The following is a 13,663-nucleotide window of genomic DNA, read 5'->3' on the forward strand; positions in this document are numbered from 1 at the left end:
AGTAGCAGTTGTTTCCTCACTTTTCTGTCCATCATGAAAGCTCCTGGTCTTAAAGGCAAGCGCTGCACGGCATCTCGAAGCTGCATTTCAAAAAACAGAGAACACGCCTCATTCATCTACACGGCCAGACAACAGGTGTGTTTTCCGTCCACAAGTGAAAGGGAGTATTAAAAAGTATCCCTATGTTTATATTAACAACTGAACTAAATGCACAGATGAGTCCGACGGCAGAAAGGCGCGTCCATGAGCCCAGGGGTGTGAGCAGATATTTGCTGCAAAGAGTGGGGTCTGAGGCCGCGCGGCTCTCCTACTTCAGCCGCCACAGGAGCGTTACGCAGAGGGAGATCCTGGAGGCATGGAGCCAGCTAAGAAGCCGCCGCGGGAATACAGCTGCACTGGCTGGAGCTTGAGTCTGGCGTTTTTAAACCACGTTTTAAAGTGTATTAAATTAATTTTAAATGGATGTTATTATTTATTTGTTGTAATAAAGCCATTTTGCTTAACTCGTTTCTTTTCCTGAAGCATGCTAGTTTAATTTCCCCCTCAGGCGAAGCAAGCTCTGTCTGGACATTTTCTTGTAATCGATCTTATTAAACACTAAGTTTATTTGAGCGAAAGGAATTTTTTACATTATAAACGACAAAAGTTTTTTTTTTTTTTTTTTTTTTTTTTAATAAAAGCCTGTTTTTCAAGGAGTTGCAGTGTGGAGAGCGAAGTAAAAGTTTTTTTTAAGTTTCAATTAAGGGTAAGAAGACTTTTAATATAAACATTTGACAGGCACATTCTAATTGAGCAATATCTATTTAAAAATGAAAGGTGTAATCTACTCAAAACGCCACTCACTTATCGCCTCCTATGGGTGTAGATCAATGAGTGGAGTAGATGCTCAAATGATCAACAGCTGAACCGCTGAACGAATCGTTTCACCAAACGAATCCGAAAGACTCGAGTCATTGAATCAAACAAACCTTTCTCAGACTCACGAGTCGGTGAGGCAGGTGCTGTGCTCACAAATCAGGCAGACTGTGCTTTGAACTGAAAGCTTTACCTCATCTGACATCTGTGGCGTTTATGTTCGCACTCCTCCACATTTGGAAATACGTGCTAGATGTTTTGTGCTCTGGGTTTTGTCCAACACTAATTTCTTCACGGAGTCGCGTGTCGTGGTGAGTGATGGACAACAGAAAGGTAACTTGTGCTTTTCGTGTGCTGTGCGTTGTGTGTTTTGTTTGTTTGTCGTTTGTGATTGTGCGAGCGTCTTCTGTAAGGGATGGGGTCCATTCATAAATTCACCTTACTAGTTGTCAACTCTATTATTACTATGTATTATTAATTAAGTTAATATATGCTATACGGCATATATGTTACAGCAGTGGTGCGTTTCTCGGCACAACACTTGTTTTCTTCTGCAATTTATCGTTTTGTATATAGATTTTACCCGTTTATCATGACTTAAAATATTAAACCTCTTTGGATATATAGGTTGAGAAGTTCGGTCAACATATTTAAGACATAAATAAACGTTGTTTTTGTCTATGTTCTCACTATTATATTTGTAACTGTGAATATGACAGTCAACAGTCTCTATCTCTCTTTGTGCCACCTCAGAGATTGATCACTGTTAAAAGGGCCTTTTGAAAGGCTCTTTAGAGGCACAGATTAAAGTCCAGCATGATTTGCAGTAAGTATCTTTTGTTGCTTTATTCCTCAGGGACACATTATTGTGATGCTGAATTAATTCCACACTGTATTGCTTTTTTCTATAGCTATTTTCTGAAAAATATCTCATATCATTTATGAGGTTTTATGAATTAACCTCACAGAATATACATATTAGGTCTGTTTGTTTATAGTGGTAACAAAAGCCACAATAATGCAGTTTTTCAGTATGCATAGTTGTGTACAAGTAAAATGTATTTTTCGGTTTCATATTTTAACCAAATATCCAGAATTATAAAAGTTTGTGATAACGTTTAAGCTCTTCTCCTGTGTTGTTTCTTTGCACAAGCATTTCTGGATACCAAGTGATAAAGAGAATCCCTAAAATTTGGGAGATTCATGACTACAGGCAAGCGGTAGGATCATGGGATGCGGCACATCCATTGCCATTGAGAACCAAACACGACCCTCAGAAACAGGTAAAATAAAAAATAATATCCCCAATTTTGTAACACACAGTAGCATAACCTCTTGTTTCTCTTGCATTTGCAACAACCCTGGATTCCACAAGTTTGCATTATTAATTTGTTGAAAAATATGCATTTAGTCTCCAGTTCTGTCCTTTTTTTCTGTTTTCACCCCACCCTCAAGGTTTTACTCAAATTATTCAATTTAATTTAATCACCTCTCACACAGATGGCTCCATCAAGCAGTCCAACCCAGCTCTGAGTAAGGCATTTTCTTCAGCATCTGTCATTGCTGTCTGTGTCCCATTTGTGGCTATAGAGAAGTAGCACAATTTCACCAATGTAGAAATGTACTCTCAAAAGTGCAAACCTTAATTGTTTGCCATATATTGTGACTTAAAGCACCAACCTCCATGACTTTTCTCAAATCCATGAAATGTTTTTTTCTCTGTGTATTTGAATTATTTATTCTTAATTATGAATATCATTATGAATTGGTTCAATATACAAGCAGTAATCCCATCATTCTCAAACACAGCTCAGATTTTATTTATGGGTGTGTATACTCTCGAGAAAAGCCTTGTCTCTAATGTTTGTGTTGTGTTCTTTCTCCTTAACTGCTCCCTGCACTTCTTTAATTAGCACCTGTGATATAGACCCCCTGAGACACGGTTATATTTGGCACCATTTTTGTACTCAAGTGCTCGAGAAAAGATGCAAGTGTCTCTGTACCATGAGTCATATGTGCGTTAAGGCATGACGTTAGCATGGTAACACGGGCCTGATGCGACAATGAGAATCAGGAACCATATATTTTAAAAAGAGTTGCTTGTGTCTTGAAATGAAATTTATATAATCACATCTATAAAATTGTAGCTAATATATTTGAGCATTGATGTATATAATTCTAATTCCAATGTTTGAAAAATGTATATAATTAAGCAGCCATTTTTGCAATATTTTGGAATACAATCACCGGCCACTTTATTAGGTACACCTTACCAATACCAGGTTGAACCCTTCTTTGCCTTCAGAACTGCCTTAATCCTTCGTGGCATAGATTCAACAAGGTACTGGAAATATTCCTCAGAGATTTTGGTCCAAATTGACTTGATAGCATCACACAGTTGCTGCAAATTTGCCAGCTGCACATCCATGATGCAAATCTCTCATTCCACCACATCTCAAAGGTGCTCTATTGGAGTGAAGTCTGGTGACTGTGGCTCCAGACTTCCATTTGAGTACAGTGAACTCATTGTCTTGTTCAAGAATCCAGTCTAAGATGATTCGTGTTTTATAACATGGCATATTATCTTGCTGGAAGTAGCCATCAGAAGATGGGTACACTGTGGTCATAAAGGGATGGACATGGTCAACAACAATACTCAGGTAGGCTGCGGCGTCGACACAATGTTCAATTGGTACTAATGGGCACAACGTGTGCGAGGAAAATATCCCATGACACCACCACCACCACCAGTCTGAACCATTGATACAAAGCAGGATGGATTCACGCTTTCATGTTGTTGACGCCAAATTCTGACTCTACCATCCGAATGTTGACTCATCAGGCCAAGCAATGTTTTTCCAGTCTTCTATTGTTCAATTTTGGCGAGTCTGGTCAAATTGTAGCCTCAGTTCCCTGTTTTTAGCTGACAGGAGTGGCCCTCAGTGTGGTCTTCTACTGTTGTAAATCATCTGCCTCAAGGCTTGACGTGTTGTGCATTCAGAGATGCACATCTGCATACCTCGGTTGTAATGAGGGGTTATTTGAGTTACTATTGCCTTCTTATCAGCTGGAACCAGTATGGCCATTTGTCTTTGACCGCTGGCATCAACAAGGCATTTGCACCTACAGAACTGCCACTCAGTGGATATTTTCTCTTTTTCAGACCATTGTCTGTAAAGCCTAGAGATGGTTGTGCGTAAAAATTCCAGTAGATCAACAGTTTCTGAAATACTCAGACAAGCCCGTCTGGCAGCAACAACCATGCCACTGTTCAAAGTCACTTAAATCACCTTTCAGTCCCATTTGGATGGTCATATGAACTGCAACAGATTATCTTGACCATGTCTACATCTCTTAATGCATTAAGTTGCTGATTAGAAATTTGCATTAACAGGTGCACCTAATAAAGTTGCCGATGAGTGTATGTGTTCCATATGACATTTTATATATGTGACATCCAGATTTAAATTTGTATGTAATATATGTAATTTGCGTATATTGGGATATATTAGAATTCTATATGTGGCGTGCATTTTAAAAAGAGCTCAATTGAGGGTACATATACACATAAAAAAATAAAATAAAAGTCTTTTTACTCATTGTAAACGAAGATTGTTTTTACAACATTGACATTTGTACAGAAAACCTTTCAAAAATGCAAAAAAAGTTTTAGTGTGTAATCATCTTGGACACATACACAAAAATGTAAAAATAAATGTATAGCTTTTTTAATCAGATGCCAGCCATGGCCTTATGATGTTAATATTTGCATATTTTTCTGAATCTCACTGGATGTATGTACTCTTCCCTAATCTTGATTCATACTTACTGCATATTTGAACATATTGCTGCTTTTTTCATTGGGAAATGTCTTTATTTGCATGTACTGTAGTCATGATGTAGTAATTTTCCCCTATTTGAAGGCACCATTCAGCTACAAGTACAGTATTTATAATAAAAAAAAATACCTGTACTTCCCAAATACTTTTAGTTTTAAACCTGTGGTCCACGAGTATCATTTACAGTACTTTTTTCATTCTTTGTGTGTTCTTCTTAACATATTTAGCCATAAAAGCTGCCATACTGATCCAGCGTTGGTACAGACGCTATGTTGCTCACCTGGAGATGCGAAGACGCTACACGTGGAACATCTTTCAGTCCATTGAGTATGCAGGAGAACAGGACCAGCTACAGGTACAGTAAATGAAAAACATTATGTCATTCTGTTGTTTTTGGAATGCACTCTGTTGTGATTTTTAAATTGCTGCTTTGATTGGATGGTTCATATTTAACATTAGTTTGCAAATGTTTCCTTTCTAGCTCTCAAGTTTCTTCACTTTCATGTTGGACAACTTCACTCAGATTAATGGGAATGGACCAGGTAATAAAATGTTTTGTTTTCTCAATGGATCAAAGACATTTTGGTGGTTAATGAAATTTACAGAAATGTTGTTGTTTTTTTCATAGAAAGCGTATTAAATGCGAGTGCATTCATTTCAAATACATTTTTTGGAAATTAAATCATTCTAATTTTCTTCATCGCCAACATGTTTGTGTAAAAAGAAACCTCAACAATGTACTTCTCCCAACAACACATCATATTAATCATCATACTGATCATTTTTTTGACATTTTAAATTACTAAAATGTATTTCTAAAATCTAGTGGTCTAATGGACAGTGGCAAAGTTTTTAGACTATAGTTTATAGATAAAAATATTTTATTTGTGATCCTTATATACAGTCATTTATTGTGGTGTTAAATCATATTTTTGTTTATAATTTTAAATATGCATGACCTTTCCTTTGGTATATAAACTCTTTTTACACTGAATGATATTTTAAGGGGTGTCACGGTGGCACAGTGGGTAGCATGGTTGCTTCACAGCAAGAAGGTTGCTAGTTCGAGCCTTGGCTGGGTCAGTTGGCATTTCTGTGTGGAGTTTGCATGTTCTACTCATGTTAAATGAATGAAGGAATGAAAACCTCTATCTATTTTACCAAGATTTACAAAGACACATTAAAATATCATTAATTTTCTTTTTGGCTTATTCCCTTTATTAAACTAGGGTCGCCACAGCGGAATGAACCGCCAACTTATCCAGCATATATTTTACGCAGCAGATGCCTTTCTGCCATCAACCAATCACTGGGAAACATCCATACACACTCATTTACAGACATACAGTACAGTACGAACAATCTAGCTTACCCGATTCATATAGCGCATGTCTTTGGACTTGTGGGATGGTTTTATCTTGCTTAATTTATTAAAGCATACATTGTAATGTATGAGGAAAAACTATTTAAAGTTGTATTAAACATTGTTTAATGTTTGAAAGCCCCAGTTTGTGTTTGATTAATATTCACATTTTACACAGACCTATTTTTTAAACTTAAGTAGTAATATTTACATGGGTAATTATAACTATTTTAAACTATTAAAAAGCTCCCATTTGTAAGTGGATGGCCTAATAATCGGTCTAAAATATTTTGAATCATGCAGGTTTGTCAATGGTGATGCAGTAGGTAGTGCTGTCGCCTCACAACAAGAAGGTTGCTGGTTCAAGCCTTGGCTGGGTCAGTTTGCATTTCTGTGTGGAGTTTGCATGTTCTCGCTCCACATTCCCCCACAGTCCGAAGACATGTGGTACAGGTGAATTGGGTAGGCTAAGTTGTCCGTAGTGTATGAGTGTGAATGAGTGTGTATGGATGTTTCCCAGAGATGGGTTGCAGCTGGAAGGGCATCCGCTGCATAAAACATATGCTGAATTAGTTGGCGGTTAATTCTGCTGTGGCGACCCCAGATTTCTAAAGAGAAGAAACCGAAAAGAAAATGAATTAATGGTTTGTCAGGCTGTTTGGGATTTGTACTTTAAATAGCATTTTACTCATTGATTTTTCTTTTATTATTCTCTAAATCTAGCAGTCCCCCAGCATACTTTTGGAAAGCCCCAGTACATGTGATTTATTTTATTTTTATTTATTTATTTATTTTTTGCATCATTTGGTCTCCCTCTGGAGTGTTGCACCTATCCTTTCAGTGATCCCAAAAAACACTATATGGAGACCCAGTTGCTTAGCAACCTTGGGAGATCCCATTTTGAGTGGTGGTAATGCAGAGAGAGCCAGAAATGCAGCAACCAGCCTCCAAAGGCAGATGTCCAAAATGCAGAAGACAATTAGTCCCATCTTTAGTCAAGTAGAAGAGCTGATCCTAAATGAGATGCAGCAGAGAGAAACTGAGCATAGAACGTTCTTATACTGGTAAAGAACCAAACACAAATATTCAACTGTTTCACCCAACGAACGATGCTTTCACTGCTTTCTATTCTTCACATTGAGGTTCATTTCATCAGCCTGTGATTTCACTAGGGAAAAGCCTTGTTTAATCAGTTCCCATTGCGTGGGCCACAAATGCACATGACTGGTCTTGTCAGGTAATCATGTGTCTTAGGTTTGGATTGGATGGTTTTTAGACTTAGCTTCTTGTTTCTGTGGCTCTGTAGTGTCTTAGAATGTTGGCAATTATGAGGTATATTATTGTTATACTGCTTTAAAGTTTATCCTAAACATTGAACATCTTCAGTCACAGCTATAGTGAATCGAAATAAATTAATTATTGTTTAATGCGTCCTTCCTTAATACAAAAAGTACCACAATGTTTGAATAGTAGTACATTTGCATTTTTTTTCACCTAAATTTTCACCTATATTGTTGTTGTTTTTCATTGGAAAAATATTTTACTTTTTTATTGTTAAATATGTAGTGTCTGTCAGGGTGTCCGCGGAGTCTTAAATAGTTTTAAGTTATTTTTTTTCAAGAGCAAAATTTTAGGCCTTAAAGTCCAATTTACTGAAGTAATGGGGAGCGTACACAATATTTATAAACAAACATGGAATAGGCAAGGTTTTATAACAGAAAGCATTATGTTGAATAGGAATTATACTAAACCCATTCAGACAAAAAGACATTTAATATATATTTTTGATCATTTATGTAATCTAAGAAATATATAATAAGAATTTTTTTTAACAATGTTAAACTTGAATTAAAAAACACATTTTGTTCTAAAAAACTATATTCAGCTATTTTCTTGTTTTGACATTAAAATATGTGGCTAAGAAATAACTAAATTAATTTTTTTTGCTGTTGCGGTAGGGACAACCTGGACAACCTGGCCATTAGAAGAAATCTTTAGTGTTTAGCTCTTTATAAGTCTCAATTCATGATGGTCTTAAAAGGTCTTGACTTGAAAAAACCTGCTAAAACAAACCCTGATTGGTGAAACTGAATGATGTTGGAACATTATTTCATTCATATTTTGGCATTTTAATTTTACAAAGGTTATTTATTGTAAGTTTATTACAAAGGTGTTATTATTATTATTAAAATATTAGGTATGTTGCTTTACTTATTATGTAAACTTAAATCAATTTTGTCATTTTTAAAATCTGTTTATTAAACTTACATAAATAGCAGGACAGAAATACATTTACAGAAATATTATTCCCAATCCCTCCCCATAAACAAAATTAAATTACAATCACACACACACACACACAACCCCAGAAAATACATCAAGATAAATGAAATTTCAAATTGATGCTCAATCTTTTTCTCATTTAATCAAGTTTTAGTTTATAGTACAGCTAAAATTGCTTCTTTTATTGGCGACTAAGGAAGCAGGAAATTATGTCCTGTAGGTGTCGGCTAAATCAAGACAAAAAAAAAAAATGTTGCATTTGCGCTCACCTCAATACAAACATCTGTTCCTGAAATTCAGCTCTCTCTGCATAAATTTATGGGAAACACTGCAAATTTACATTTTGAAGAATGACACAATGGGTCAGCACTCTCAAATCCCTGTGCAGGGCCAGACGCTATGCAAATTGAAGTATGGCACATTGTGCTATAGAGGTGTGTGTTGGGTATTTTTGATGGGCAATCAAAAAAGGCCTTTCATAAAAGACCCCAGGTTGAGAATTAAGCATTTATTTATTAACTGAAAACTGAAACCGATATTACTTGTTTGCCTGCATTGCCACGTGTCCAGCTCTGATGGACAATAGCACAAACCTTTGATGTTCTGAGTGTTTCATGATTCACATTTACATCATTTTATCAGGCTGAGAGATTATAATGGAGAGTGCTCTCACATTTAGGGTGACCAGTCAACCCGATTTCCCTGAATCCGGAGTTCCAGCTTTATTTATAGTATCCAGACTTAAAAAAAAATATCTTCTCTTTGGAAAAAGTAATTTATAACAATCTTAAGTCACCTTAAAAAAGTAATTGAATGTGTTACTTTTTAAATGAAAGTAATGTGAAATGTATGTGTTAAAGCAGGAAAAATAAGTATTGAACACGTCAGCATTTTTCTCAGAAAACATATTTCTAAAGGAGCAGTTGACTTGAAATTTCCCCCAGATGTTGGTAACAATTAGAAATCCGTATATATGCAAAGAAAACAAATCGAATTAGTTTACAAATTAATTTATGCAGGATTAAATGAAATGACACAGGGAAAAGTAATGAACACATGAAGAAAGGGAGGTGTAAAAAGGCAGTGAAAGCCCAGACAGCAGCTGAAATCTCTCAATAGTTATTCAGCAAGCCTCTGCTCTTTATCATTGTAAATTAATAAGCTGCTTCAGTGCAACATCTACATTACCAGGATGATGAAGATGAAACCAGAGTGGACATTTCAGCAACACAATTGATCCAAAACAGCCAAGGAAACTCTTAAATGCTTTCAGAGAAAGAAAATCAAGCTGTAGAATGGCCTAACCAACCACCTGACTTGAATCCAATAGACAATACAAAATAAAGACCAGATTTGATAGACGAGACCCACAGAACCATCAAGATTTTTACACTCTGTTGAAGTCTGGAAAAACTCATACCTGAGCAATGCACGTGATTTTATTCTTCATATAAGAGGTGTCTTTAAGCTGCATCACCAAAAAAGCCTTTTTTTATATATAGTATTAAATAGATTTTAGTAGTTCAGTACTTACTCCCTGTGTCATTTCATCATTACACAAACTCATTTTCAGATTTTTTGGTTTTGTTTTATTTTCATGTTTGTATTTTTTGAGTTTTTAACCAAAATTTGGTTCAGTTCCATGTCAACAGCTCCATTAAAAATATTATTCCCAGGAAAAAACATGACGTGTTCAATACTTATTTTCCTTGCTGTATGTTGTTTTTTTCTGATGATAGGCTTAACATTGTAATGTATCACTTTTTTATGTAACACCGGTCACAAAAAACAATGTTTCAAATGTGCGCAAGTATACCACAAAAACTATTAACACATTACATTAAGAAATTGGGCCGACCAACTCTCATCACATACTGAATGGAGAAATAATGTTATATCTTTTTATCACTTTGAACACCATAAAAAAATTAGTTACTGGCAATTTTAGTAATTTTGTTGCAATTTTATGAATTACAGAGCGAAATATCATCTTTTTTTAATCTGTACAAAAAAGTTTACAAAAAATGTACAAAAAATTAACAGTAACTTAATGGGAATTTTGGTTGCCAGTAAAACTGAATTTACAAGCACACTGTAAATTAATAATACCAATTGTAATGTACAGTACAACACAACACAGCACAGTTATCATTATTTATTTATAGTTCGCTTGTAAATTTACATTCTTACTGCCAACCAAAATTGTCACCTCACAGCTAGAAGGTCGCTGATTTAAGTCCCGGCTGGGTCAGTTGGCATTTCTGTGTGGAGTTTGCATGCTCTCTCCCCATGTTCTTTTTGGTTTTCTGGGTGCTCCAATTTCCCCCACAGTCCAAAGACATGCGCTTTAATTGAATTAGCTAAACAAAATTGGCCCTAGTGTTTGAGTGTGTGTGTGAATGTGAGAGTGTATGGGTGTTTCCCAGTACTGGAAGGGCATCAGCTCCGTAAAACATATGCAATAGTTGGTGGTTCATTCCGCTGTAGTGATCCCTGATAAATTAAGAACTGAGCCAAAGGAAAATGAATTAATGAATAAATGAAGACAAGTCATATTTTTAAGCCTTTTAAAATTTATTTTAAATATCTGATTTGACTGTCAGAGATGATTTGTTTATCCCTCCTTCCGCAGTCCAATTTTGTCATTTATTTACTCTATCATTCCAGAACCGTTGAGTTGCACATCACACTTGTTATAGTATAGGCCTGTTTGATTCTGCTTTGTCTTCCCTCATAGTCACCACAGCCATCTTGTTTTCTTTGCCCCAGACTTGATCTCCCACCTGCTGGACTCTGTGGTTGATCCTCTGACGGAGGAGGTCAGGCAGCTGAAGTACGAGCAGATTATGGTGCCGGAGTCGTACAGCGGCCCTCGTCTCTCCTTCCCGCTGAGCGTGACTGATACCAATGCCCTGCTCAGTGCCTTTAAAGAGGAGCAGGTACAACACCATAAAACTTTCACTCATCGTCTGAACAAATCATTTTATACATTATTTATCTACAATTTTACCTAGTTTCAAATTATGCTTTATTTAAGGCTTATTTTCTTAGAATGCATTTTTTTATTTTGTTATTTTATTTGTTTTATTTAACAATTTTGCTTAACATTAAAACTTCTTTTGTTCAAGGCAGATGTTGCATATTTAAAAGGTTATCTACTTTAAAATAAAAGATATCTATGGAATGCTAAAGCGGATTTTAGAATCAAAGACTCTTTAGAATCAAATAATATCTTTTGAAACAGATTAATTGTAATTTTAAGTATTTTTTACTTTGCCACCATCCTTCAAATCAGTAGGTTTTACCCACCATTTGCTGGCAAGATGCTTTTTATTATGCAAAATTGAATGGGTATGATCGTATGTATTTATTTAATAAGTTGTTAATAATGTTAATAAGTACACGTCAGAGTATGTTGTTTTATTTTCACATAAATGTATATCTGTTACATTTGGAGACCCGGAGGAGACGTAATGGTAGGAAAAAAAACTGGGAAGGACAAGAAAAAGGGTGGGAGAAAAAAAAAACTGTGATAAGAAAATATATAATTTAAAGTTTTTATGTTCCCTCACAAAGATTTTTTTGCATTCCCTCGCAAAACTGTTGTTCCACAAACACTTCATACATGTCAACCCTCTCGTTTTCGCCAGGATTCTCCCGTATTTTACCATTCTATCCTGCTATCTTCCTATTATCAAGTATTATCCCATACTTCTCATATATTTTTAATCTTGAAAGCATGTTGAAATTAGTATAAAAATGTCTCCATTCACTTTTTTTCCATTAAAGCTGCGCATCGATCATTGCTAGAACCAGACAGAATCTTTGCTATTTCTGTGCAGAATTTTGTAAAAAATCTGCCGATTTATACAGAATTATTTTGTGAGTATAGCAACTAAAACTTAATATATGAAATAAAAAAATATATCTTTTTAACTTTTATTTAATGTTTAAAATCAAAATCCATTTAGATCCACTTATTTGGTAAACAAAGCAAGCCTCACATATAATTTATATCTAAAAGACAGAAAATATTACTTTACTAACTGTATTGTAAAGTAATGAAATGAACACTTTCATATTAGTCAATATTATTACTGAAATTAATTTAAAAACCGAATAAATAAAAATGTACACACATTTAAAATAAGTAAATAAATACTCAATTCATTCATTCATTTATTTTCTTGTAGGCTTAGTCCCTTTATTAATCCTTTATGAACCGCCAACTTATTCAGCAGTTTTTTTACGCAGCAGATGCCCTTCCAGCCGCAACCCATCTCTGGGAAACATCCACACACACATTCACACAAACACTCATACACTACGGAAAATTTAGCCTACCCAATTCACCTGTACCGCATGTCTTTGGACTGTGGGGGAAACCGGAGCACCCGGAGGAAACCCACGCGAAGGCAGCGAGAACATGCCAACTCCACACAGAAACGCCAACTGAGCCGAGGTTCGAACCAGCAACCTTCTTACTGTGAGGCGACAGCACTACCTACTGCGTCACTGCTTTGCCCAAATAGCCTCAATGATGGGCTAAAAATCTGCGGATTTCTGCGCGCGCAGATTCCATGTGGGCCTAATCATCACCCTTCATATGCAACTTCTGAATCAGTGAATGCATGTACTGAATAAGTACTGACTGACGGATGCGCTACAGATGCCAGATCAGCTTCTGTACACACCAAGTGAAGAGCAGCAATTGAATCTCTCGTTTTGTTTTGTTTGATAACAGAGGAGTCACTTTAAGAATTCCACAGATCTATAATGAAAGCGTTCCATTACTTTGGTAACTGTTTCTGCTCATTTAAGGGAAACTTAGTTGTGTTTAACCCTTTGATGCACTACCTAGGTCTAAAGTGACCCGTCTAGGTTTATTTTTTCTATATCTATTTTATAGCTCGTGCATCAAAGGGTTAAAATTAAAACACGCAGGACAGACATGTTTACATTATATTAAGTTTATTTTTTCTGTTCATACACACACCCAAATCCCAAAGTCTCCTGCACTTTTGCTCTTTAAATGGCTTCAGTTTATCATACGTAGCGTGTCTGTCAATCAGCACTTATACATGCATTCACGGATTGAGAGGTTCCATATGAAGGGCGACGATTGAAGCACAGCTTTAATAAACAGAAAGTGAATGCTGACATTTTATTAACTTGAGCAAAAATTTTATTATATATTAACTTATTAACAAAATTAAAAATATATGAGAAATATGGGATAATACTTAATGATAGGATGATAGCGGGATAGAATGGTAAAATACGAGAGAATCCTGGCAAAAACGAGAAGGTCAAAAGTGAACAG

General features: G+C 35.7%; 1 protein-coding gene and 1 long non-coding RNA gene across 6 annotated transcripts in view; one reads left to right on the forward strand and one right to left on the reverse strand.

Annotated features, from left to right (window-relative positions):
- LOC147834847 (uncharacterized) overlaps positions 1–13,663 on the reverse strand; it is a 337,793-nt gene that overhangs the window by 79,529 nt on the left and 244,601 nt on the right. The gene's annotated exons all lie outside the window — the stretch shown is intronic.
- ppef1 (protein phosphatase, EF-hand calcium binding domain 1) overlaps positions 11–13,663 on the forward strand; it is a 27,985-nt gene continuing 14,332 nt past the window's right edge. The window contains exons 1-8 of one of the 5 annotated variants that reach the window (XM_087272515.1): positions 11–135; positions 216–1,166; positions 1,609–1,681; positions 2,009–2,138; positions 2,356–2,388; positions 4,922–5,049; positions 5,176–5,236; positions 11,110–11,279. In XM_087272515.1, the coding sequence (XP_087128641.1) occupies positions 2,084–2,138; positions 2,356–2,388; positions 4,922–5,049; positions 5,176–5,236; positions 11,110–11,279 (447 nt within the window). In that variant the 5' untranslated portion in view covers positions 11–135; positions 216–1,166; positions 1,609–1,681; positions 2,009–2,083. 5 annotated transcript variants of the gene reach the window in all.

This window comes from Danio rerio, chromosome 11 (genome assembly GCF_052040795.2).
Source record: "Danio rerio strain M-AB ecotype USA chromosome 11, GRCz13ab, whole genome shotgun sequence".
Lineage (NCBI taxonomy): Eukaryota > Metazoa > Chordata > Actinopteri > Cypriniformes > Danionidae > Danio > Danio rerio.